The sequence below is a fragment of the Dermochelys coriacea genome, chromosome 6 (assembly GCF_009764565.3).
Source record: "Dermochelys coriacea isolate rDerCor1 chromosome 6, rDerCor1.pri.v4, whole genome shotgun sequence".
In the NCBI taxonomy this organism is placed as follows: Eukaryota; Metazoa; Chordata; order Testudines; family Dermochelyidae; genus Dermochelys; species Dermochelys coriacea.
In genome coordinates this window covers 38,815,037-38,842,822 of record NC_050073.1, presented here as the reverse complement: position 1 = coordinate 38,842,822, position 27,786 = coordinate 38,815,037, and the positions used below count along the sequence as shown (strand labels likewise).

The following is a 27,786-nucleotide window of genomic DNA, read 5'->3' as shown; positions in this document are numbered from 1 at the left end:
GGCAATGGCAATACTGCTTTCAAGGCATTAAATATTCTACCACTATTTGTATGCTTACTGTAAGCAATTCATTAATGTCATCCTATGTTTCATAGCAAGCAGATCAGAATGACTTACTTTATACTCAAATTAACAATTAGTTTAAAAAAAAATCTTTATATTTAATTGATTAGAGTCACTGCTGAATATAATCTGGAAGGTGGAATGCAATTCTAATAATAAATAGTAATGTTTTCTATATATATAGCACCTGTCACCTCAAAGGGACCCAGTGCCTTTCATGGGGAATATACCTTATTACAGAAAACACCAAATATGCAATCACCTCTGTTGTATGGATGATGGTAATTAACTGAGACATAGCATGCTGCACACCTATAAGGGAATGGGAAATTCTGGCCAAAAATAGTGGGACAAACTTGTATTCTTAGAATATGAGCCATGGTATTATTAATTCCATACAGCTAAATTCAGTGCCTTGCATAATGACAGGTTTCAGAGTAGCAGCCGTGTTAGTCTGTATTCGTGACTGCTACTCTGAAACCTGGTATTATTAATGTTCACACATAGCCAATGGTACCTCAGTTTCTAAGAAACTGTCTCAAAGACTGACACAGTAAACTGCATGATACACAATTTAGTCAACTCTAGTACGAACAGCTGAGATCTTGCTGGGGTTCAAGCCTGTGGTTTCAAGGAATGTAAACCTGAGGTTTTTGCCACTAAAATATCCCTGCTGGTATATGAACTTGCATGATAAAAATAAAAAATGACTGGGATAAAACAGGCATATACTGTACGTTTGAGGATAAATATAGAGGGCAAATAGTATCTTAAGTTTGGTTATTTTCTATAAGATATTGTGGGGAAATAATAAAATACTGAAAAATATTCTGCCTGTCAGTCCCTTTGTAAAAGAGTCAAGTCTGTGAAACAGTTGAATTAGATGGAGCAGTTCCTGCACGTTAGTGAATACCCATGCAGTGTATATAAAAGACCTTGAACGATTTCAATAAAGAAAGTTGTGCAGGTGAAAGAAATATTGATGACTATGGGATATTTTGTTTGCCTTTTGGTAGATAGTTACAAATATCCTTTTCTTTCAAAATACTTTTGAATTTAAATTGTCATATCTTTAAGTGACAGTACAGGAAATTATCTTCATAAGGGATCATTTTTCATAGCACTGTATATAAGGGGAAAGATCCTTGAGATTAGTTCCTCTATATTCTGAGTGAAAACAGAACAAATAATGCAAGATGACTAAAATTAACACATAAGAAATGAGTTCATATTTTGAAGATATCTAAATAAAGGCAATCTTAGTCTTTTAATTTTAGAAAAATACTTGAACTACAACTAATCTTTGTCCACTCATTAATGTTAAAAGTTTGTGGTAGTACTTGAACTTTCAGCTATTCTTTATTGCTAATTAATGTTAAGGAAGACACTCCATCTGAAGTAATAAGATGGGATTTAAAAGGTAGAAGCTATTTCCGTTTTCACAGAGTTGCTTTCTCTTATTTTAAAATCTCAAAGGCACTTGCATGCAGTGTGTGTGTTTGACTTTATGTCTCAATGCTATGAAGCTTCACCTCTTGTCAATGAAAACTGACGTCAGTGAACTAATTGGCTCTTCTTGTGCGTAGGTATCCTGACATGCCCACCGCTGCTGATGTTGTGAATGCTTTAGATCAACAGGCGCTTGCGTCCATCCTGAGAACATATGGGGAGGAGAGGCACGCCAAGAAAATAGCTTCAGCAGTCGTTCAGGCACGCAGCATCTACCCCATCACCAGAACTCAGCAGCTTGCCAGCATTGTTGCAGGTACCCTCATTAATTCTGAACAGTGTCTGAGAGAGAAAAAAATATTAATCCCCAAAGTCCCAGAGGGATCTATTTATTCTTGAAATCATGCAGGATCTAATCCTGTCTATCCTTCTCTGATGTCAGCTTTTTTGTGTTGTTTTGTTTTGTGAGCTTCCTTTTTTTTTTTATACTGTGGCTTGCTGATTAGTTTAATGATAGATTTTACATGAAGTGATTTATCATTTTTTGCCCACCAAGGTGAAACATTGAATGACAACCATAGAGGGAATTCTTTATCACTACTATTGATAAGCCCTCAATTACCAGATCTACTTTATATTTTTGGGGGGTGGGGGTGGTAGTACCAAGATATTGCCTAACAACTGAAATAAAATAGATTAGCTCATATCTTTCTTCTAAACAGCCAACTAATGAAGAGTAAAATGATGCATAGGTTATTTCACTTTGTGAATGTTAACTAGATCAGCCTGAAGGGCTCAATGAAACACTTCATCTTAGTTGCTGTTCACCATAAACCTCCTGAACTAAATGTAGCTAGGAGGTGCTTTATTGCAGGCAGGAATTGTTTCATAGCTGTGCCCTATGATGAAAGTTTTCCAAGTCAAAATACAATTTCTGTAGCTGTTTAAGACAATTCCATTGGAGAAACCCTAGTCTTGTCAGAAATACATCTAGAGGAATGAAACTCTCGTATCTGTATCTAGGGAAACTATCTTCTAATGTAATGTATTATGGTTTATGGTCGCTGTTGGCTTATTAATAATGGAGAAGTTCTTAAGTAATCTTAGAACTCTCAAATGAAAGGTTTAGCACCATTTTAATAATATAGGCTGTTTAGGCAAGTTATATGGTGAAATCAGATATACCTGAACTTTAGCCATAAAAGATGGGAAATGATTAAAGCTCCGGAAGAAGTATGAAGACACTATTGCTGTAGAAAGATCACATTGTAAGCATAGTATATGAAAAATGTAATGACAAAGAGGTAGATCAGTTGATCAATATATAATATATAAACCTTAAATAAAACCTGACAATTCTGTATTTTAAAAAGTAGCCATTTCCATCTACATTTAGAGGTAGTGATTTAATTTGCTTGTCAGACACATGCTTCTTTCTAGAGCTGTTAATTAAAACAGTATGTCATTGTTTATGTACTTAAAGCAGCTACACTGATGCCATGTTAAATTTTTAATAAGCTATATATCTTAAAAATACTATACAAATTAATATTGCAGCTGTTATGAACTAAATAAGTGTCAGCACATTAGATTACCAGTTCCAGGTAAAAGACAATGGTCAAATTTGCAGCAGTGTTGTATCAGTTACCCATGAATCATAGCCTTAACTGTCATTTCTTCTGTCATTTTAAACCCTTTGCTGTACATTTTGTAGTTTTGACAGGTATATCAATATGATAACATGCATGCCAAATAAATTTATCAAATGACATTTTATATCAGGATTTTTCCTTTTAATAAGTACAGTGTCTGTCTACCAACATGTACAAAACGTATATACTTACCAAACATCTATCTATATAGAATAGGCAAGTAATTAAAACTGGTTTAGCCCATTCTTTCAGTCTATGCTTAGGGAGAACTCCCTGGATTTCAGTGTGAATCCACACAGAGTAAGGTTCTTATTAAGCTTTTGTTAATTGTGTATACCTTAAGGTATAATGAACAATATTATATATACGGTATATTGTGTAACAATATAAGGAATAACAAACAATAGCAGAACTATTTTTTCATTATTGTGTACACTGTCACTAATAATACACCCATCTTTGGGGTTTTTTAAAGTAATACATCATAAATTATTACAATAAGTAATATTTAACATAGCGTAAGTGTATGTACAATAATTCAATTATTTTTTATTCCATTTGTAAGCATGATGAAACATACACTATATATCTTAATAGCTATTAGTTTCTTTTTTTTTAATTAAAAAAGCATTTAATTGAAAAGAAACTGCAAAGTAAGATTTCAATGGGTATAAAATATGTACATTTGAGGTATGGAGAGTGGGGTAGATTGAGGAGAAATTTCCTTGGCATGCATGCCTATTGGGGTGCTGATGATAAGTCAGTATTCTCCAAGGCGATGGGCATCATGATTGCATATCTCAGGGAGAGGGGGAAGAGATTCATATTTTATCTGGTCAATTTCCTGATTTAATCTGCCATCAGGAAGGGAGCCATGTTATCAATACAAGAAGTTCTTCAGGTCCTCTAAGACCATACTTTGTGATCAGATGGGAAAAGAGTCCTCTATCCCACATCCAAGATCTGATTCATCAAGGGACTCTTCCTCACCCACCTTCCTCAGGGCAGAGCAGACAAGGTCAAGGACTAGATCTCGAACCTTTCAGGGAATCCTACTACCTAATTCTAGGAGCTTCCACTGCTTATAGTTCTGATGGTCTCCTGCATGACCACAGTGGAGCCTACAACACATGAGACCTCTTGGAGCCTTCCTCCTATTGATGTAGAATCTCCAGGAGAACTCCCTGACTTTTCCATTCACTCTCCCTGCTCTCATCCTGAAACTGTTGTAGGGGTGTCAACATACAAAAACCCTTACCACAAAGAATCCCATCACAGAAACTCCTGCAATACAGATCACCGTGGATGCTTTGCTATCAAGTTGAGGAGCACATATGGTACACAAACATCTCTGAGTAAATGGTCCAAATGAGAGAGAAAACAGAACATCTGAGAGTTAGAACTAGCAGCAATTGGCAATACTGTAGTTTAATCCTTCACATGACATCCAGATCTGTCCTTCTACAAAATGACCGCCATGCAGTGGTTGGCAGGAAGCCGGAGCCCGAGGATCAGGGAACATACTAACAGAATCCTTCTCTAAACAGAAGAAACTCTAAGTACCTAAGATTTATGTCCAAGGTAAATGAATATACAATTCAATGGGTTAAGCCATCTAACCTTCTGTCTAGAAGGGACAGAAGCTCAGGGAGAAGTAATTAAGCAGATAATTAAAAACTTGATGTTCACGATACTGGGGGCTGCACCTCCAAAAGCAAGAAGAAACCGATCACTTTTTGTAAAGCACTGGAACAAGAAAATATGCGACATTGCTTGAATAAGAGAGAATCTATCTGGAAAATGGATATACATCCTCTCATCTTTTTCTCAGCTGGCTTGAGTGGCCAAGAAAAATTAGGACAAACAATGTTATTGTAGTCCTTGTAACTACCTATTAGTTTTATGGGCCCTCCCCAGATTAGCTAGTCTCCCAAACCCTTTTATATCAGTGGTGGGCGAACTGCAGCCACTGGGAGCTGCAGGTGGCCTTGGAAATGTAAACAAACTGTCTGGAGGCCCGCCAGCTGATTACCCTGATGGGCCACTGGCAGGCTGCAAGTTGCCCTCCACTGTTCTGTATTAATTCACCATATTTTACCAGATCCTGGATAAGCCCCAGTTAATAGCCAGAAATATAAAATTTAAAAACTAGAGTTTGGATTCATATTTTGTTCCAAACCAGGAAGATATTTACCTCTAACCTTTAATACAAGACCTAGGAAGGGCATGTGGGGTTGTGCCCATGAATGCAGTTCCACAAAAGTAAATGTGAAACATTTGCTTCAACTTTCTGCTGGGAGGCTACCAGAAAGAACTGTGCTGTGATTGTGTAAATGGGCAGGTCACAATACCAGAGGCTCTGCAGTTTTTGCAGGAAAAAGGGAGACTGGCAGGTTTTGACCCCCCCCAGAGTCAATAAAGCTATTGATGATGTCTAACCATCTCAGACATCTGGTATCCGTAGGTAATCTTACTCTTGATCTTAAACACCCAATGAAACTCACTTTGAAATGTCATTAGAAATCTAATTTACTTTTTATAATTTCAGGTGTCCATCGTCTCTTCCTGCTAGCAAGCAAACTTCATGCCCTGTCAGCAAAGAAACAATTTTTTATAATTATTTGTCTTAAACACTGATATCCTTTCATCAGTTTTTCATCAGAAAAGCTGGGATTTCGTTCACAGCGTGGCGGAAGAAAGAGGATTTAAAAAAAAAAGTGCACTGGGGTTTTGGATTTTTTTTTGTTTTGGTTTTCATTTGTTTGCTTTATACCACAATGGAGGAGGTGGTAAGAGCTCTGGTACAAGCCACGGCAGCCCAGCAGGAGGCCACCCGGGTTCAGGCAATGGCACAACAGGAGTCTATGCGGCTACAGCAGGAAACCAATTATTAATTAGCCAGGCAACCCAAGATTGTGCCCTCTTGAGAGAGGTGGTAGACCAGCTGAAGATCCTCACCACCCAGGCCCGGGGGTCCGACGGGACGCGAACCCTGAGGGTCACTGGTTGTCTGCCAGAGATGACGTAGAGGCATATCTCCTCTCATTCAAAAGGACTGCTCAGCATGAGGTGTGGCCCCAGGAGCAGCGGGCCAGCATTCTTGCCCCTTTTTTGTGTGGAGAGGCCCAGAATGCCTACTTTGACTTGCCTGCCACAGATGCCACTGACTATACCCGTCTGAAGGCAGAGATCCTAGCACGATCAGGGGTAACGGCAGCAGTAAGGGCCCAGAGGTTCTATGAGTGGAAAGCTATTCGTCCTCATACACCTCACACGGAAGTGATTACAGCCCGAGGTGTGCAGGCCGAAGGAAATTTTGGAGACCCTGGTCATAGACCATTACATGCAGGGACTGCCACCAGATCTCCGCAAATGGGTAGGCCAGAACGATCAGTCCATGTACGACGAGATGATCACACTGGTAGAAAGACGGATGACAGCCAGGGAACTGACCCGACTACCCAAGGAAGGCCCCTTTCGAAGCAAACACCCGACCCCAACCCTGGAAGGTTGGGCAGCCAAACCCCCAGGGAGTCCTAGGTGGAAGAAGGGGGGGGTGAAAACCATCGGGGACCCCAGAAGGAAGGGATTGGCCTGAGTGGGGGGAACCCCAGGACGAAACCCGCTAACCCCCGGGATAGGGGAGTGATTAAAAGCAATTATAGATGTTATGCGAGTGGGGACACAAAGCAGCACTGTGTCCCAGCACCGAGGAGTCTATGCAATGTAATTTGGGGGATTGGGAGATCCCATGTTCCCTTATCCACCTCGCGGGGGGTCGTATTAGCCCCGCATAATTACAACAGGCCAGTGAGGATAAATGGAGCAGAGCCTACAACGCTTGTGGACTCTGGGAGTGCTAACACCCTCATATCGGGTAAGCTGGTAAAAAATAGTCAGCTGCTACAAGCCAAACGCGTAGCAGTGACGTGCGTGCATGGGGCCGTGAGCCATTGCCCCACCATCCCAGTGGAGTAGAGGTTCAGGGAAACCCTGACCGTGGTGACCCTGGGCGTAGATAGAGGTGACCGTGGGCGTAGTTCCTAAACTCCCATATCCTGTAGTCATTGGGAGGGACTATCCACGGTTTGATAATTTACTACCCCCGGAGAGGCTGGAGGGAGGTGGGGACCCTGAGGACAGCGACTCGTCACTACTTTATAGTGAAGAAAGATCTCCTATACCATGTGGTGCAAAAGCAGGAGCAAGAGATACAACAACTTCTGGTGCCACAAAAGCCATATTGAGTCTCGCCCACAATCACCTGTTTGGAGGACACCTAGGGGTAGAGAAAACCCAGGCACAGATCCTGCGGAGGTTCTTCAGGCCAGGAGTGTCAACATGAAGATGTCCGGCGATACTGCACCTCTTGTCCGGAGTGTCAGTTACATAGCCCTTGCCCGCACTTGCAGGCTCCTTTGGTACCTCTTCCAATAATAGAGGTTCCTTTTGAATGGATAGCCATGGATCTGGTAGGGCTTCTAGAGAAGACACCTCGGGGCCATCAACATGTGCTTGTTGTACTGGACTATGCAACCCAGTACCCGGAAGCTGTTCCCCTGCTCAACACAGCTTCCAAGACAATAGCTAAGGAGCTAGTACAGATCTTTGCCCAGGTTGGGCTACCCAAGGAGATATTGACTGATCAAGGGACACCTTTCATGTCCAAGTTGATGAAAGATCTCTGTTCATTGCTCCATGTACAAGCCCTACGGACCTCTGTATACCACCCGCAAACAGACAGCCTTGTGGAAAGGTTCAATAGGACCCTTATGGCCATGATTAGGAAAGTGGTGAGCCGGGATGGGAAAGATTGGAATAACCTATTGCCTTATATTCATGCCTTATGGCTCATGTTCGCCATCCGGGAGGTTCCGCAAGCCTCCACAGGTTTCTCTCCATTCAAACTATTATATGGGGGCCACCCTCGGGGCTTATTGGATATAGCCAGAGAAGCCTGGGAAGAGGAGCCAAATCCCGGAAGGAACATAGTTGAGCATGTACTGTAGATGAGAGATCGGATAGCCTGAGTTACGCCCATTGTATGGGAACACTTGGAGAGAGCACAGGAGACTCAATGAACTCATTATAACTACCAAGCGAAGCTTCGACGGTTCCAACCAGGGGATCGGGTGATGGTACTGGTGCCCACAGCAGAAAGTAAACTGTTGGCCCAGTGGCAGGGACCCTACGAAATAATCAAAGCCGTGGGAGAGGTGAACTATAAGGTGCGGCAGCCAGGCTGCCAGAAATCGGAGCAAATTTACCACATCAATCTTCTAAAACCTTGGCACGATCAAGAGACATGCTTAGTCATGCAGGAGACCCTTTCCCAGGAGGATAACTTACATGAGCAAGTGAGGATATCATCCGACTTGATGCCGATCCAAAAGATTGAGGCAGCCAACATGATTAATCGCAACAGAGATGTGTTCTCTATAAAACCAGGGCGGACGACTGAGACCTATCACCATATCCTCACGATCCCCGGAGCCAAGGTAACATTGAGACCCTACCGAATCCCAGTAGCCAAAAGAGAGGAAATCAAGGCCAAAGTAAAGAAAATGTTAGAATTAGGGGTTATTGAAGAATCTTACAGTCAGTGGTCCAGTCCAATTGTTCTAGTGCCTAAACCTGACGGTATCATGAGATTCTGTAATGACTTTCGCCAACTGAATGAAATATCCCAGTTTATGCATACCCCATACCACGCATCGATGAACTGGTTGACCGACTGGGTAGTGCCCGATTCTTGACTACACTGGATCTGACAAAAGGGTACTGGCAGATTCCTCTGACCAAAGAAGCTAAAGAAAAGAGGGCATTCTCCACCTCGGATGGGCTATTCCAGTACACCGTCCTCCATTTTGGGCTATATGGGGCCCCAGCCACATTCCAGCGCCTCATGGATAAGCTGCTGCGCCTCCATACTAGTTATGCAGCTGCATACCTAGATGATGTTATCATCCATGTGACAGACTGGGGAACCCACTTGGAGAAAGTTGAGGCAGTATTGCGCACCTTAAGGCGGGCTGGCCTCACTGCTAATCCTGCTAAATGCGTCATAGGGCTAGCAGAGGTTAGGTACCTGGGATATATTGTGGGAAGGGGCATAGTAAAGGCCCAAACGAATAAGCTAGAGGCAATTCAAAACTGGCCCCGGCCGACCCGAAAGAAGCAGGTCTGTGCGTTCCTAGGCGTGGTAGACTACTACCGACGGTTTATTCCCCACTTCACCATTAGGGCAAGTCCCCTAACCGACTTGGTGAAGACCCAAGGTCCAGACATGGTAAAGTGGACGCAACAGAGGGGGCATTTACAGACCTTCGGATGGCCCTCTGTAATGACCCCGTACTCATAGCCCCGGACTTTAACAAGGAATTTGTTTTACAAACAGACCCTTCCGAGTGGGATTGGGAGCAGCTCTGTCGCAAATGGTGGGAGAAGAGAAACGCCCAATCCTCTACCTAACCAGAAAGCTTCTCCCAAGAGAACAGAAATATGCAGTAGTTGAGGGAGAATGCCTTGCTATCAAATGGGCTATGGAGACACTGCGTTAGTTCATGTAGTCATCTGGATTTAACTTGAGAGAAGTTGGAGATTAGCTGATAAAAAAGTTTTAAAAAACCCTTAGTGGGCAAAGCCAGTATTATCAGATCTATCCAAGTTCACAGACTTTAATTAACAGTTTGAAATTTGTAATATTGGTTGAATTGTAGATGGGTGTGAATTAACACTGTATTAAGAGAGCCTAGACAAAAGGACATGAGTTGCGTCACAGAAACTTATTAAATGTGATGCAAATTCAACAGATGAATTCCAGCAAACAGGTGCATGGTCTGAATTAATTTTTAAACTTCACCACTCTCATACACTGAGGGAACTTTAATGCCTCACATTGACAGGCACAGCACATTTCTAATTTCATTCACAAGCTTAAAAATTTCAGTGCATTTTAACATATGAATCTATTAGATTTTTAAAAGTGTAGGTAGTATCAGGGTATCCCACAACTAAAAATGATAATTTCTCTCAACTGGGATTTCAAATAATTAATCTAGCTAGAAGCATGATGTTTTTATGAATGAAATCCATTTTACAGACTTCCCATACAAATTTTATTATATTATTATACATAGCAACGCCTGTTACCAAGCAAGATTTTCTTTTACTGTTAATATGGCTTTCGTTTGTGACTTAGCAAAAAGCACAGGATTTCCTGACTTCGGAAACGTTACTGACTCAGGGGACTGAGAATGGGATAACTGTAGCCTTTCACCCCTGGATTGCTGATTCAAATCCAGTTTGGATTGTTAACAACTGTTCCAAATAGATAGATATCCATGTGAAAAAAATCACCACCATAATAAACATTAGTTGTTGATAGTCTCAGCAGAGAGACCAAGGATTCATTGGGCTTGGACACTGAGCTGTCTTTTCACTCCATACAGCTGGTACATGATCTGAGCATAAACAGAAGCCTTTTCTCTAGAGTTGTTAGTCAAGCACCTTTCACTTTATCATCAGCAAGATTTGTATCATACCCTGCCCTGGCCCCCTTACAGTTTAGGTCAGGCGTGACATACAAATAAGGGTAATGAACATTAATGGGATGGGAACGGGTGAGGGTCACATATATAAGATCACACAATAACTTAGATTAGTCATGCATAGTTCCTTAAAACATTTTGTTTGAACTTCATCCCTATCATCAATTCTCACCAAACTCATCCACTTCTAAATAAATCTGCAGCACTAAACTCACAGGTACTGTTAAACAAGCATGTAAACATGCACAAACACATTAAAAAACTGGGATAATTGAAAGAGGAAATATTAGCTGCAAGTTTGGTATTAAAATGCTGTATTTCTGGCCTCAATATGACAAATATAAAATATCTCATTTTGATGCAATATGGATATATTTTTTGACTGATTTACTGAATTTTAGTATTACATAGTATAACATTTTTTCTGCTTTGCTATTTGTGCATTGTCTTCCACAGATGCCATAGGGGATTGTGTTATATATGAAAAAAATACGTTGGCAGTATTTGTTTATTTTTATTTCCTATAATAGATTTTTATCCTAAGGGCTTGATTTTCAAAACCAGGTTCTTATTTTGCTCATGCAAATATTTATAGGCACAGTTAATTGTCAGAAAAAATTATGGTATATAGATACTGCATTGAAATATCATGGTGATGGGGATTATATAAGATCCGAGATAGATACAATTTAGATAAATCTCTAACTGCCTAATATGCCAGCACAATCATTTGCTTGCTCCAAATTTCAGTTGCAGAATCAAAGACTACTTTTAAGATCACATCAAGTCTTGTTAAAAAGCTGTCTAATTACAGCAACATCCACAAAGTGGTACAAGTGGGCTAGAATTGCATCTTTCTTTTTTCATTTACTTCTAAATTTGTGAAGCTTAAGATTCCTATTCTATTCCTTTCTGCTTTTTCTTTACCTCCCCGGGGATAGCAGTGTGTCCAGTTTATTTAGATTTAAAAAATAGTTTGAAATAGTACAAACATTTGTAGGAGCCTTGATAGTGCAGATAAGTAAAAAGACAAAGATTCTCAAAATATTTTGATGACACAGAAGATAAAGCTATCTTTTTTTTTTCAACTGAGTGTAAAAGAAAGCTCCGTTAGACTAGTATACAGTAGAGATGGGCCAAGGAAGCCAAAACCAGATATGATTAGAATCTGGTTCCATTTTACCCAAACTATCAAAGTTCAAGAACATCCAATAAAAGGTTCCAGTTTGGGCTTATCTCTAGTGCTGGGGTGATTGTTTTACTTTAAAAAAACAAAACAAAACAGGAGACTAGAGACTAACAAATTTATTAGAGCATAAGCTTTCGTGGGTTACAGCCCACTTCATCGGATGCATAAAATGAATCATATAGTAAGAAGATATATATATATACAGATACAGAGAAGGTGGAAGTTGCCATACAAACTGTAAGAGGCTAATTAGTTAAGATGAGCTATTATCAGCAGGAGAAAAAAATTTTGTAGTGATAATCAAGGTCCAAGATAATTGAGGTTCCATTTCAGCGAGTAGCTGTGGATATTCTGGGTCCTTTTCCGAAAAAGACACCCAGAGGAAAGCAGTACATACTGACTTTCATGGATTTTGCCACCCGATGGCCGGAAGCAGTAGCTCTAAGCAACACCAGGGCTTAAATTGTGTGCCAGGCACTAACAGACATTTTTGCCAGGGTAGGTTGGCCCTCCAACATCCTCATAGATGCAGGAACTAATTTCTTGGCAGGAGCTATGGAAACCTTTGGGAAGCTCATGGGGTAAATCACTTGATTGCCACTCGTTACCACCATCAAACAAATCACCTGGTGGAGAAGTTTAATGGAACTTTGGAGGCCATGATACATAAATTCGTAAATGAGCACTCCAATGATTGGGACCGCATGTTGCAGCAGTTGCTCTTTGCCTACTGAGCTGTGCCACATCCCAGTTTAGGGTTTTCACCATTTGAATTTATATGGCTGCGAGGTTAAGGGGCCATTACAGTTGGTGAAGCAGCAATGGGAGGGGTTTACATCTTCTCCAGGAACTAACATTCTGGACTTTGTAACCAACCTACAAAACACCATCCGTGCCTCTTTAGCCCTTGCTAAAGAAAACCTAAAAGATGCTCAAAAAGAGCAAAAAGCCTCATATGATAAACATGCCAGAGAGCGTTCCTTCAAAGTAGGGGACCAGGTCATGGTCTTAAAGGCGCTCCAGACCCATAAAATGGAAGCGTTGTGGGAAGGGCCATTCACGGTCCAAGAGCACCTGGAAGCTGTTAATTATCTCATGGCATTTCCCACCTCAAACCAAAAGCCTAAGGTGTACCATATTAATTCTCTAAAGCCCTTTTATTCCAGAGAATTAAAGGTTTGTCAGGGAAAAGTGATGGTGGCATGGAAGAGGTGAACCTCTCCATGACCCTTGGGCATATGCAGTGACAGCAGATCAAGGATCTGTGCACTAGCTATGCGCCGACGTTCTCAGCCACCTCAGGACTGACTGAATGGGCATACCACTCCATTGACACAGGTAATGCTCACCCAATTAGATCCCAACCTTATTGGGTGTCTCCTCATACTAAAACTGCTATAGAACAGGAGATCCAGGATATGCTACAGATGGGGGTATGAATTTAATGTGATCCCTTTCGGGCTGCAGAATGCACCCGCCACCTTCCAAAAACTTGTAGATTGTGTCCTAGCGGGATTGGGAAAATATGCAGTCGCCTACCGTGATGATGTGGCCATATTTTCTTATTCCTGGGCAGAACACCTGGAACATCTACAAATAGTCTTCGAGCACATAAGGGAGGCAGGACTAACTGTTAAGGCTTAGAAGTGTCAAATAGGCCTCAAGAGAGTGACTTACCTTGGACACCGGGTGGGTCAAGGAACTATCAACCCCCTACAGGCCAAAGTGGATGCTATCCAAAAGTGGCCTGTCCCAAAGCCAAAGACACAGGTCCAGTCCTTCTTCGGCTTGGCCGGATATTACAGGCGATTTGTACCGCAATACAGCCAAATCGCTGCCCCACTGACAGACCTAACCAAAAAGAAACAGCCAAATGCAGTTCAGTGGGCTGAAGAGTGTCAGAAGGCCTTTAACCAACTTAAAGCGACACTCAAATCTGACCCTGTGCTAAGGGCCCCAGACTTTGACAAACCATTCCTAGTAACCACAGATGCATCCGAGCATGGTGTGGAAGCACTCTTAATGCTGGAAGGACTGACTCAAGAGTTCCATCCTATCGTGTTTCTCAGCAAGAAGCTGTCTGAGAGGGAAAGCCACTGGTTAATCAGTGAAAAGGAATGTTATGCCATTGTCTACGCTCTGGAAAAGTTATGCCCATATGTTTGGGGACAGTGTTTCCACCTGCAAACCGACCGTGCTGCGCTACAGTAGCTTCATACTGCCAAGGGAAATAACAAAAAATTTATTTGGTGGAGTTTAACTCTCCAAGATTTTGATTTCAACATACAACACATTTCAGGAGCTTCTAAGAAAGTGGCTGATGTACTCTCCCGGGAAAGTTTCCCAGAATCAACTGGTCCAAATCGTCCTTAAGATGTGGAAAATATTGTTAGTCTTTATACAGTTAGTAGTATATTTAGAGATGCATGTGTCTTATTAACTCTCTTTTCTCCTAGAGCTCCAGGAAGAAATCACAGCCAGTGTTTCACCCTAGCTGTGATTTGGGGGGCATGTCATATATATAAAGGGAAGGGTAACCAACTTTCTGTATACAGTGCTATAAAATCCCTTCTGGCCAGAGGCAATATCCTTTAAAGGATTAAGAAGCTAAGGTAACCCCACTGGCACCTGACCCAAAATGGCCAATGAGGGGACAAGATTCTTTCAAATCTGGACGGGGGGACAAAGGGTTTGGTCTGTCTGTGTGATGCTTTTGCCGGGAACAGATCAGGAATGTAAGCCTTACAACTCCTGTAAAGTTAGTAAGTAATCTACCTAGAAAATGCCTTAGATTGTCTTTTGTTTAATGGCTTGTAAAATAAACTGTGCTGGACGGAATGTAAATTCCGGTTTTTTGTCTTTTTGTAACTTAATGTTTTGCCTAGAGGGATTCTCTATGTTTTGAATCTGATTACCCTGTAAAGTATTTACCATCCTGATTTTACAGAGGTGATTCTTTTACCTTTTCTTTAAATAAAATTCTTCTTTTAAGAACCTGATTGATTTTTCATTGCTCTTAAGATCCAAGAGTTTGGGTCTGTGTACCAATTGGTGAGGCTTATTATCAAGCCTTCCCCAGGAAAGGGGGTGTAGGGCTTGGGGGGGATATTTGGGGGAAGACGTCTCCAAGTGGTCTCTTTCCCTGTTCTTTGTTTAAAACGCTTGGTGGTGGCAGCATAGTGTTCAAGGACAAGGCAAAGTTTGTACCTTGGGGAAGTTTTTAACCTAAGCTGATAAGAATAAGCTTAGGGGGTCTTTCATGCAGGTCCCCACATCTGTACCCTAGAGTTCAGAGTGGGGAAGGAACCTTGACCACCCTATGACAGCAGGTCAAATAGTTGTAGATGCAATTCATTTGTCTTTCCTGATATTCATTCTTGCTATCACTTTACTCTTTTCAGACATACGTTACATGTTTTCTTGCCATTGTGTTACATTTCTTCATGGCACAGAATGAGCATGGCTGAAATTTTCCATTACCAGAGGCATAGATCAGATGATTTGGTTCATGCCAGGAAAGAATGATGAGATCACAGTGTTGCTGCTAAGTGTTTGGGGGTGGGTAAAATGCTGCTTTCTCTAATATGTATATTAAACAGGATGCTGCACATTACGTCAGTTGCCAGTGACCACATTTCTGGACCCACCTCACTCTATAGAACTCCCTACTTTGTCTCAGGCAATCATTTATACAGCTCAGCAGAATTTCTGCTTTCTTACCTTCAAATCTTACCAGAGGAATGTACAGCAGAGCCAGTAGTGTAGAAATATGTCATACCATCTTGGAAATTATTCCAGACTCGAGCAGCTGCTGAAACAAGCTTTGCAAGGTGCTTCTGACGTAACTTACAATCATCCAGCCGCCCCAACTGTAAAGGTAGTGCAATCTAGCGTTTACATATTCAGACATTTTAGTCTGCAAATTATTGCAGGTTTGGATGGCATGCAGTTGTTTCCTGAGAACCTTTGTCCCTGTTCTTCATTTCCACCCACACATTTGCAAATACACAGTTTTCAACATGCTTCACGGCTGCAGGTTGGCTCCTTGTGCAGGAAAAAAGAGAAGATGGGAAAACACGGAGGGTAATTTTCCTGTTTCCTGAGTAAGTTTCCTGTACTCCATGGAAATTTGAGGGAAGTTAGTTTATGAACACAGTTTATGAACACAGTACACAGCTGAAACCATAGACCATCAGGCCTTAGTGTGTAAAATGCTGTACTTGCCTAAAGCACTATATAAATAATTATTGTTGATAGAAATGGGAAGTGAGAGGTGCAAAAGTTTTAAAAAATGGTACCTCTGCCCACCTTTTATATGTATGCCTATTCATCATTTTTTACACATGCATATAGGATGTAAAGGTTTTGTTATTTTCATAGTCTCTGGTGTTTCCAACCCGTAGCAAAGAAAATTTGGAAAGAAGAGTGGGCTTACAGTATGAGTTTGTTTTGTTTCTTATCCCCAGTTAATATCCTCTCTTCCAGATCAAGAATAGAGTGCCTCATGCAGTATCTTGAGATGATGGAAAGGGTCCCCCCCCCCGACCCCCATGAGTTTGACGTTCTTAAAGAAAGTTATCAGTAGCAAATGCCTTTGTGCCAGAGGCAGCGCTTCAAGTATCATCCAAACTAGTGCTATTTTTTTTCATATAATACAAAGCAGAAAATCCTTTCCCCCCTTTTATAGTTGATGTTGAGTTTGATTAAGGGATACATTCAACCCCTTAGTTCTTTGAATGGTCTCTGCATATTCTCACATGTAGATTCTAGGTCCTTGAGACATGAGTTCCAGAATCTTCTGGGGTGCAGGGTCTGTGTTGGGCTGCCCATTCCCAAAGAGGTCACATGGTATCAAAGCAGGAGCTGCCCCAAATGCTTTTCCGTTCCTGCCATTAATTTAGGTTTAACACCCTTTTAACCTCAATACTCTCTCACAAGCTGACAACTCAACATTATATCTTAAACTTGCTTTCCTTCAAATACCATTTGTCCCAGTTCAAGCAGACTGTCACTAATACCAAAGTATGAACAGTGAGACCATGGAAAATTTAGGCTAAACATAGTACGAAACCTGCCTTTCTTATCATTTCTTTTCTATCTAAAATTCATCATCTTGTATGGAAGTTACTATGTGGTATGAGGAGAAAAATATGAACTTTAAATAATGTAAATCTGCATTTTTCTCTTTATTTATACATTTTAAATACATTACAAGAAGACAGGTAAGATCTTAGTAACGTATAATAAATCTGTATTCTTGATTCTTTGTTAGGTGCCAATTTAGGCATAAACAATGCTAATTAGCATATATAAAGGATTTGCCATGAGAAATATGTAATATTGATACAAACAGGAAATAATGTGAGTGTGGTAATATGTGACACAGTCATTTTGTACTGTAAAGAGGAAGACTGGTTGTACTATACCAGTGGTCACCAACCGGCTGATCACAATCGACTAGTCGAACCTAGAGGATCTCCCAGTCGATCACGATCTTTGGAGGTGTAGTGTGGCTACCACTAAAGCAGACTCCCTGCCTACCCCGGGCCACGCCACTCTTGGAAGCGGCCAGCGCAGCCCCGTGGCCTGGGGGAGGGAGGGACAGCGGGTAGGCAGGGAAGGCTGCGGGGGCAGTGCTTGCAGAGAGGGGCAGTGCGTGGAGCCACATGCCCCATGCCCCTCCCCAGGGGCTGCAAGTGCATGTTGACCCCTTCCGGGAGTAGTGTGGGGCCGGGGTAGGCAGGGAATCTGCCTTAGCGGCAGCCACACTCAGCCTTGCTGCACCCACTGCCAACCAGAAGCCGCCGGAGCTACGTGCTGCCCTGCAGGAGGCTGCACCCCAGTCCTGTGCCCCCTCCTGCACCCTGAACCACTTCCTGCACCCCAAGTCCCACGCTGATCCCCCTCCCAGAGCCAGCACCCCAAACCCCATCCTGCACCCCAGCCCTGAGCCCCCTCCCAGAGCCAGCACCCTGTACCCCCTCCTGCATCCCAACACTCTGCCCCAGCCCAGAGCCCCCTCTTGTACCTAAACTCCCTCCCAGAGCCTGCACCCCAGCACTCTGCCCATCCTAGAGCCCCCTTTCGGAACCCAAACTCCCTCCTACAGCTTGCACTGCTCACCCCCCTCCAGCACCCTGCCCCAGGCTCAGCCCAGAACCCCCTCCCACACTGCAAACCTCTCAGCTATACTTCAGAGTGAAGGCGGGGAGCGCGAGCGACTGGGGGGGGAGGGATGGAGTGAGTGAGGCAGGGCCTCAGGGAAGGGGCGGGGCCGCAGGGAAGGGGTCGAAAGATCTTGGGTTGCCCTTAGATTCAAAAAGCGATCTTGGGCATAAAAAGGTTAGAGACCATTGTATTATACTGATAGATGAATTATAATTTCTGCAATAGCTACAGACAATTATATCCAAATTCATATTTAAGAAATTATCAATCTGTGAAGTATCTAAAGTAGGATTTATGAAAGCTAGAGATCCAGCTCTATTCAGTGTCATCTTATTAAAATGTAATTATATAAATACTTAAATGAAGTGCATACACTACTAGAAAATATTTCCTTTTAATGTTTTATTGAGCGGATAAAGCAGCTTTGTTGTATCACAAGTTTTGTAGTATCACAATTAGATTCACTAAGCTTTTAATACCAAATATGGTTTGCTCATTTTTCCCCTACCATTAAAATTTAACAAGTAATAGTCTTATTTCTTTAAACTAGAAAAAGTATTTAATTGCATTTAATTAAAATAGAATAATTATTTAAATCCAGCCTCTGTGAATTATTGCACAATAATCTAGAAAACGACACTTAATATTTCCTTCTGCATAAATTATATGTTACCTGTTTTAAGAATCTCAGACAAGCAACCAAGCACGCATGTCTATCTACATCTATATTTGAATGTAGTGAGTACTATTTCTAATGAAGATATAGAAAACTAATTTTCACTGCAGAGTTTTAGGGCATCTTATCTGTCTACCCTGTCTGTACTTTTTAATTTATCGCAGTTTCATGGCTGTTGCTTTTGTATTCTCACGTGCAACTTTATTTTTCAATTCTGTAAAGGATTTGAGGGTGCAGTTTGTGTGAATGATTCTGTAGAAAAAGAGCCTGATCCCACTGCTCAGTTGAACAGGACTTACTCGTGTAACTAAGGGTTTCAAGGGCAGGTCTTAAAGATATATTATAAAGGGAGGAGATCACTACTCATTGTTCAAAGTATCCTTTACTTTAAAGTCAGTACACATCGCTGGATTAATGTCAAAAGTAGATAATGGCAGGTACAAAAAGTTTATGGAATTACCAGATTTTTTTCTAAAAGATAATAGGTTCCAGTACAGGAGAACAGTATAAATGTACTTGATGACAAAACTTTAATCTCCTTTCTTTCTTTCTTTAATCCATAACAGGTGCTTTTCCAGCAAGAGCTTTGTATGCCCGAAAAGACTTACTTCAGAGACCTACACATGTTGCCACCAAAACTTTCCAAGCCTTGCGTATATTTGTGAATGATGAGCTCCGCGAACTCTATGTAGGGTTGAAGATAGCTGAGAAGTTTCTGAAACCTGGAGGTCGACTTGTAGCCCTTTCTTTTCATTCACTAGAGGATCGTATCATCAAACGATTCTTTCAAGGAATAGATGTTTCAGAAAAGTCCAACCTTAACATAAGACAGAAGATAAGACGAGGACAAAAATATTATTCAGAACAAGATGTGGAAGAATTCTCTAGTGAAAAATCCAACTCAAGGTGGACATCTATACAGAAAAAAGTGCTTACTCCCCAGGCTGCAGATGTTCAAGAGAACCCAAGAGGGAGGTCTGCCAAACTAAGAGCTGCTATCAAACTGTGAAATAAAGTAAAATAGTCTGATTTTCTCTTTATATTAAATATGCTTTTGTAAATTTTCATCTTTCAAACTATACGGAGATGGTCAAGTTGAAAAATAAAAGGAAAGAAAAAAATATCTTAGGAAAGAGTCTTGACTTCTATCTTCAGTCTTCAATTTTAATTAAGTTGTGGAATTGAAACATGGAGCATCACATGGTAAAGCAAGTCTAAATCAATGGGCATAACTAATATTATTAATTTCTTTAGAAAAACAGTTCTTGAAACACAAGGCTCAGGTGTCTGTAATAGCAACCCTTGTATGTACAACTTAAACATATAGGGCTCTATGCACCTATTTATCCACAGCATAAACTCCCATTGAATTATTCCAACTTCAATCCCACAATTGATCATGTTGTGCCTTATTGTTTTAACATATACATTCTTTAAAACAGCTAAAATTTGAAGTCTATTTAAAACTTCTTGAATGAGTAACATCATAGATTGAAAATTAATATTGGCTCCTTTTACATCTTGTTAAACAATTTATTTTTATTAAATTGATATAAAAAGTAGCTTAGGTTTCATCTGCTTTAACTTCTCCCTCCCTTTACAAAAGAAAAAAAGAAAAAGAAGTGTTCTCTTATTTGGACAATCAAAATGTGTGGCAGAATTTCACTTCTGATGAATCAGTAGCTTGGCTGACTAGAGGAGGAAACATGATTTCTGTCTCTGAATTTGAATGGTTATTACATTAGCTTGTAAAAGAAAACTGATTTTAAAACTTCAGACCTAATTCTGATCTCACCAATTTTATACTGGTGTAAGCCCAGTGACATCAGCAGACTTATTCCTGATTCAGAGCTGAGCAAAATTCCTTTGGTAACATTACACTGATATTGGCAAATTTCTCATAAATACCTGGAGATATGACATTGAATATACAAATCACTGATATGAAGTCAGAAATAAATAATAATGGGCACTTTATACTTTTCTGAAAGTGTACTGTTTTTCCCAGTTTTCATTATACATAGTATTAAATATTAAATACAAACATTCCACTTCAAATAATAATACTAAATGTTGACATCTGATAGAAAAACAGACTGTATTTAAATAGATATTTTCCCCTCCAAACATTATATATGAATAGCTTAAGTTATTTTTGGTTAAGGTTCTACCTTGAACTGCATCCCCATTTGAAGTTTTTAAAAGATTTTTATGGCTGAAATATTCAGGCTTAGAACAATGTGGTACTCTGTTGTGGTGCAGGTAGAGACGTGATTGCAATAAAGGTAAGAGCTGTATTAATAATATCAGAAAAGATATGGAAGAGTCAGTGCTGCTTCTGACTATTTTCATATGCGTATCTCCAAAAACCCAGCCTTTCCATTTCCATAAGTATGGTTGCTCATACCAGCTGGGTCAATATATCATCAACATAGGGAGAACATATTTCCCACTGCAAATATTCTTTCAATCTGGCTTATTTTGTACTCTCCTGGAGTTTGCCAACCCCCATAAAAATCTCTGGTTTTAGGGTTAGTTGAAGCATGCTTGTGTATCTTCAGCTGTTTCAATTTCACTCAGTAGATAGAGTGGCATACATTTGGGTACCACTTTGAACACCTTGTATAATGGTGCAAGTAGAGGCCCAGAGCACAGAGAAGTACGTTGGGTTCCAACAGAGTTAAATGCTTATTCAGTAACAACCTTGAAGTGTCATGGAAGAGTCAGCAGTATTTCTGGGGATAGCGAGGCCTAATATTCTCTCTCAGATTAAGTTCTGTCTAGTACACAGAGAGATAGTAGTATATTTTAATTCCCTTACAGTAGTGGGATGCATTAGTAGGACTAAATGTATTTCTCTTGTTGAAAATACCACCTCATTGAAAATCAAACTAGACTTCTCAGAGGATGAAAATTCATATACGGCTTTTCTGGAATTTTTACTTCCAACCTGAACAGCATGCATTTCAACACAACCAAATTCAAGGCCATACATCTAGGAACAAAGAACATAGGCCACACTTACAAGGAATGCAAAAATACTAAGAAAGTCTTGGGGGCCATAATAGATATCCACTTGATCATGAGCTCCTAATATAAGGGTATAAAGGGCCCACAGGATCCTCGTATGTATAAGCAAGACAATAACAAGTAGGAGGAGAGAGATGGTATTACCCATGTACTAAAGTACTGTCTCTTTCTGGTGTCCACACATAAAAAGGGATGTTGAAATATTGGAAAGCATTCAGAAAACAGCTACAAGAATTATTTGAAATCAGAAAAACATGCTGTATAGCAAGAGGCTTAGGAAGTTCAATATATTTTGTTCATCCAAAAGAAAGGAAGGTAAGAGGTCACTTGATCAAAGTCTGCAAATATCTACATGGAGAAGAGACAGCTCTTCAATCTAACAGAAAAAGGCATAGCTAGCTGAAGTTAGCCAAACGTGCACATTTTAAACTGTGATGGTATTTAATCATGGAAGAATATACCTAGGGATGTGGTAAATTCTCCATCACTTGAAATCTTTAAATCAAGACAGAATATCTTGCTAAAAGATATGCTGTAGTTCAAACAGAAAATATAGGTTTGATGCAGAGTTTATTGGGTAAGGTTCTTTACGTCTTTGTTGAAGGAGGATCAGATTTAGATGATCATAATGGTACCTTTCTGTCCTTAAAAATCTATGAATCTATGACAGCCCGATGAGAACGTATCCTATTTTATTTTTATTGAATAGATTTTATTCAAACCTTTTGTGAGAAATCCTGGGCCAGTTGAAGTAAATTATGGTTTTATTGACTTGAATGGGTAAAATCCTGGTCTCACTGAAGTAACTGGGGGTTTTACCATTGACTTGAATGGGATCAGGATTTCGCCCTTTCAGTTTTGTAACTGAAAGCATTTTTAATTATTATAAAGACTAAAATCACCTGAACTGCCTAACTTCAAGATATTGTGGTTTGTTAGAAAAATTTGATATTAATCAATGTTGCTGCAGTACACGTGTTCACTAAGTCACATAATCAGTTTTATTGATTAAAAAATTAAAGGCTCGATCCTGCAGTCCATATTGAAGCAAAGAAAGGACTGCATGTGTTATCCATTTTTGTGTTTATTTTCCATTACTTTGGATAAATTACAGGCAGTCATTTGTACTTCATTATAACTTAAAATGTCAATATTTACCCATAGTAATTGGACTGTGGTATCTGAAATACTTTAGTTTCCCTATTCATAGAGACAAAAAGAGGAAACCATGCTATTTCAGAAACTATTTGTAAATTCCTACCCTTTATTAGCAACTACAGAACAAGGCTTTCTGTGGTCAATTATTCGTAGATTAGTGCTCATTTTATTTATTATAAATAATTTATATTACAATGGTACCCAAAATATTTCTGTACAGACATATTGAAAGACACATGGACCTTTATGCTCTAAGGAGGCAAAACAAAAGAAAGAAAAAATTGGGAAAGGGTTACAGCTCATAAACATGACGGGCATTGGCATGTCTTGTTGTATCCATGTTGTTGTTGACTTTATTATTATAATCTAAAGTAAAGAAATAGCTAAATGTCAGTGTTGACTCATTTATTGTAGGTGTTCAGTAGAAGTATGCCATGGGCAGAAGGGGTCCCTGAATGAGGAGAGTAATACCTTTACACAACAATTGGTTGCCATTATTCCACTCTATCCTTAGTTCCGGGGGTGATAGTAAAGGGTTCGTTCTTGCATTTCTTGAGCTCCCAAACCTCCCAGGGCAGGGCCTTCAATGGAGCTTTGACAATTTATACCAGCTGAGGATCTGTTTCGTATTCAATTACATATGTACATTGGGAGACCATGAGAGATTATCCTTTGATCGAGGTGTGTGGGCGTTTTTACTTGTAATTTATATATACTGTTATGCGTATAATTATGTCAGGAGGATAGTCAGTTCTCAGTGCACAGATCTTTGTGTACTGCACACTGAAATTAAAGTATATCTCATAGACTAATTGAGAACACAGTGACATAGTTAATATCTTAAAAATCATTTAAGTGACTTTAGAAGAATGTTCTTTTTACCTTGATGGGAAATAAACAGAGCCGGAGGAAATAATTTGTTTCGTTAAAAATATAAGTAAAACACAATAAAACTGAGCATTAACTCATAGTAAATCAGTTTATGGTGAGGGTAACTTCGATAAAAATCCATTTGATCAAAAACACCTATATTTCTACTTTGTTCTATTTCCTCTTTTGTTCACTGTCTATTCTTGATGTGCTAGAAAAGTGGCTCTCAGCCTTTCCAGCCTACTGTACCCCTTGCAGGAGTCTGATTTGTCTTGAGTACCTCCAAGTTTCACCTCACTTAAAAACTACTTGCTTACAAACTCAGACATGAAAATACAAGTGTCACAGCACACTAGTACTGAAAAATTGCTTTCTTTTTCATTTTTACCATATAATTATAAAATAAATCAAATGGAATATAAAAATTGTAGTCACATTTCAGGGTATAGTATACAGAGCAGTATAAACAAGTCATTGTTTGTATGAAATTTTAGTTTGTACTGACTTTGCTAGTCCTTTTTATATTGCTTGTTGTAAAACTAGGCAAATTTAAATCAAAAATCTAAATAAGCTGATGTACCCCTTGGAAGACCCCTACATATCCCCACCGGAATGTGTACCCCTGGTTGAGAGCTACTGTTCTAGAAGAAACAATAGAACGATATACTAGCCAGTGCACATGAGTGAGGAACATGGTTTTATATGCTGTGACAAAGTTCCTCCTCTGTCTTGGTGGGTCCTGCGCTTATTGGCGGATTTGCTCGGCTCAGAGATTCACGGTAGTCCTCAGTTTGACCACTTTTGCTAGTGGCTCAAACCTGCCGTTCACTCAGCTAACCTCATCACTGGCCAGCATGCAGAAAAGGAAGGAGAGCAATCCCCAGAGTCTCTGCTGGTCCACCTAGTGGGTCGGGGGACAGGCCATGGACCTTCCCTTCTGGTGGGACCCACAGTCCAGGTCAACTCCTCCTGTATCCAATAGGGAGTTGGGGGTATGGGGGGAACCCGGGCCTACCCTCTACTCCAGGTTCCAGCCCAGGGCCCTGTGGATCACAGCTGTCTACAGTGTTTCGTGTAACACCTGTGTGACAGCTACAACTCCCTGAGCTACTTCCCCATGGCCTCCTCCCAACACCTTCTGTATCCTCACCACAGGATCTTCCTCCTGTTGCCAGATAGCATTTGTACTCCTCAGTCCTCCAACAGCATGTCCTCTCACTCTCAGCTGATTGAAGCGAGGTCCTTTTTAAACCAGGTGCCCTGATTAGCCTGCCTTAATTGATTCTAGCAGCTTCTTAATTGGCTCCAGGTGTCCTAATTAGCCTGTCTGCCTTAATTGGTTCCAGAAAGTTCCTGATTGTTCTGGAACTGCCTCTGTTACCTTATCCAGGAAAAGGAACCTGCTTAACCTGGGGCTAGTATATCTGCCTTCTATCACTCTCCTGTAGCCATTTGGCCCGACCCTGTCACAATGCATAATTTAAGGCAAATATGGAAATAAATCTGGATCTTTAAATCCAAATCCATGTTTACTTTTCCCTGCCTCTATACATTTAGAATTGTTATAGTATTTCAATTTTTTTACATTTCAGTTTGTGGAAGATGATCAAAGTCTAAATGAAGAATGCAGAATCTTTTCTTCCTCAGAGAGCTATAATAATAAATTATCTGCCAGTTGTTAATCAGCATGCTATTTACCATATATACTCATTCATAAGCTGAATATTTTTGGTAAAAAAAACGACGCATCAAAAAGGGGGGGGTTGGCTTATAAATGGGTCTACAACAAAATTAGATGATTTAAAACTCTGTGAAATCATTGAATTGAATATCTAATACATTGTCGTTTTGTTTACCTGAACTATCTACAGGCATTGAGCCCCTGAGTTCCCTGTGGCCACGGTTGACCATTCCCTGTTGGCTGGGAACGGTGAACCGTGGCCACAGGGAGCTGAGGGGCTCCATGCCTTCAGACGTTCCAGGTAAACAAAATGTCCTGACCCGCCAGCAGCTTACCCTGACAGGCCAGGAGCCAAAGTTTGCCGACCCATTTATTGATGTCAATACTGCAGCCTTTTAAAGTTGCAAAGGCTTTGTTTAGTGGACTAGATTGGCTTGAAAGGAATACTAAAAGAGCAGTGCTGCAGATCTGCATGTCATTTGACCCATGCATTTCACAAAATGCTATGCCTTACAAGCCAATCAGAAAAATACAATGAACGATAAGTATAGCACTGGTGTCAGTCTGCTACTGTGTAATTTGATCTTTTCATACATTTCTACCAATGGACCTCATAAGTCTCGAGACAATATGAACATATAACATGCAGAATCGATGGAATCTCTAATAAAATTGAAATAGCCTGTTATCCCCTCAGACATGCCAATCTATAGGGCTGTTTTGAAATAAACAAAGAACAATAATAACTTGACAGTGATAAAGCAGGTGATATTCTGAAATAAAGTCCTACAAAACTAGAACTACAATAATAATAATAATAATCTATTTTAATACTAGTATTTAAAATGAACAACGGTGAAATCAAAAGAAAAAGGTCTGCTTATCACGCAGCGTTCAAACTTAAAGTTGTTAAATATGCAGAAACAAACAATAATTGTGCCGCTGCTTGTGAATTCTGTATCAATGAGAAGCAAGTAAGAGAATGCCCAAAAAATAAAACAACACTAAAAGACATGCCAAGAAGCAAGAAAAAACGTCCAACAAGGTGCGCTTCATTTTCTGAGCTGGAGAAAGATCTCAATAATTGGGTTGTTGAATGTCGACAAAATGGGTACATTGTCACTAGAACTGGAATTCATCTGCATGCTCTGCAAATGTCAAAAGACGACAAATACAAGTCAGTAAAGCCATCAATGTTTGTTGCATCAGCAGGTTGGTGTACTTGTTTTGTGAACCATAATAGTCTCTGTCTTTGTCAGCGAACAAAGATAGTGCAAAAGCTGCTGAGAGATCTGGAAGAAAAAATCAAATCTTTCCAAAGGTTTATTATAAAATATCGAAAGGAATATGCATTTGAACTGTCACAAATAGGAAATATGGATGAAACATCAATTACATTCGATCTCCAGAACAACAGAACAGTAACCGGTGTTGGTGGAAAAAAACAGTTTTAATTAAAACCACTGGCCATGAAAAAATCCATTTTATGGTGGTTTTATCGTGTTCGGCAAATGGATCAAAACTCCTTCCTGTTGTTGTTTTTAGAAGAAAAACCTTGCCTAAAAACATGAAATTTCCTGCTGGTGTCATTGTATGTTCACACAAAAAGGGATGGATGGATGAAAGTGGGACTATTGAATGGCTGGAAAAAGTTAGAATAAGAGACCAGGAGCACTTTTCAAGAAACCTGCTATGCTCGTTTGGGACATATTCAGGGCACACAAGATGGATGAGGTGAAAAATGTGGCCAAAAATATGAAAACTACTTTGGCTGTAATACCTGGAGGCTTAACTCAGTTCTGCAACCGCTTGATGTCTGCCTGAACAAACCCTTTAAAGACAGGATACGCAAAATGTGGTCGGAATGGATGTGCTCAGGCATGGCGAAGTTGACAAAAGGCGGGAATCTTATGAAGCCCGAAATCAATCTCGTCGCCCAGTGGATCAAGGACCCGTGGGTGTCCATTCCCTCAGAAATGATAGAAAAATAATTTAGGAAATGCTGTATCAGCAATGCACTCGACAGGTCAGAAGATGATGCCATATTTGATGATGACACAACAGAGGCTGATGATGAGAAGGAATTGGAGTCTGAAGACGATACTGCCAACATCTGACAATGCAGGTGCAGCTGTGACTGAAGCCAAGTTTAATGAACTGTTTGGTGAATCAGAGACTGATTCAGACTTTGAAGGATTTTAAGACTTTTTAAAGTCTCATATTGTTCTAAGTTACTTGTTTTAAATATCCATTTACTGATTTTAAATATTGACTGTAATTTTGAAGGTGAACACATATTT

At 40.2% G+C, this 27,786-nt stretch overlaps 1 protein-coding gene across 1 annotated transcript in view; it reads left to right on the top strand.

The window, feature by feature from the left end:
• METTL15 (methyltransferase like 15) overlaps positions 1–20,254 on the top strand; it is a 226,270-nt gene extending 206,016 nt beyond the window's left edge. Inside the window, exons 6-7 of the mRNA XM_043515899.1 lie at positions 1,650–1,828; positions 19,314–20,254. Of these exons, the coding sequence (XP_043371834.1) occupies positions 1,650–1,828; positions 19,314–19,756 (622 nt within the window). The 3' untranslated portion in view covers positions 19,757–20,254. The remainder of the gene's footprint in view (positions 1–1,649; positions 1,829–19,313) is intronic.
• The last annotated feature ends 7,532 nt before the right edge of the window (positions 20,255–27,786 follow it).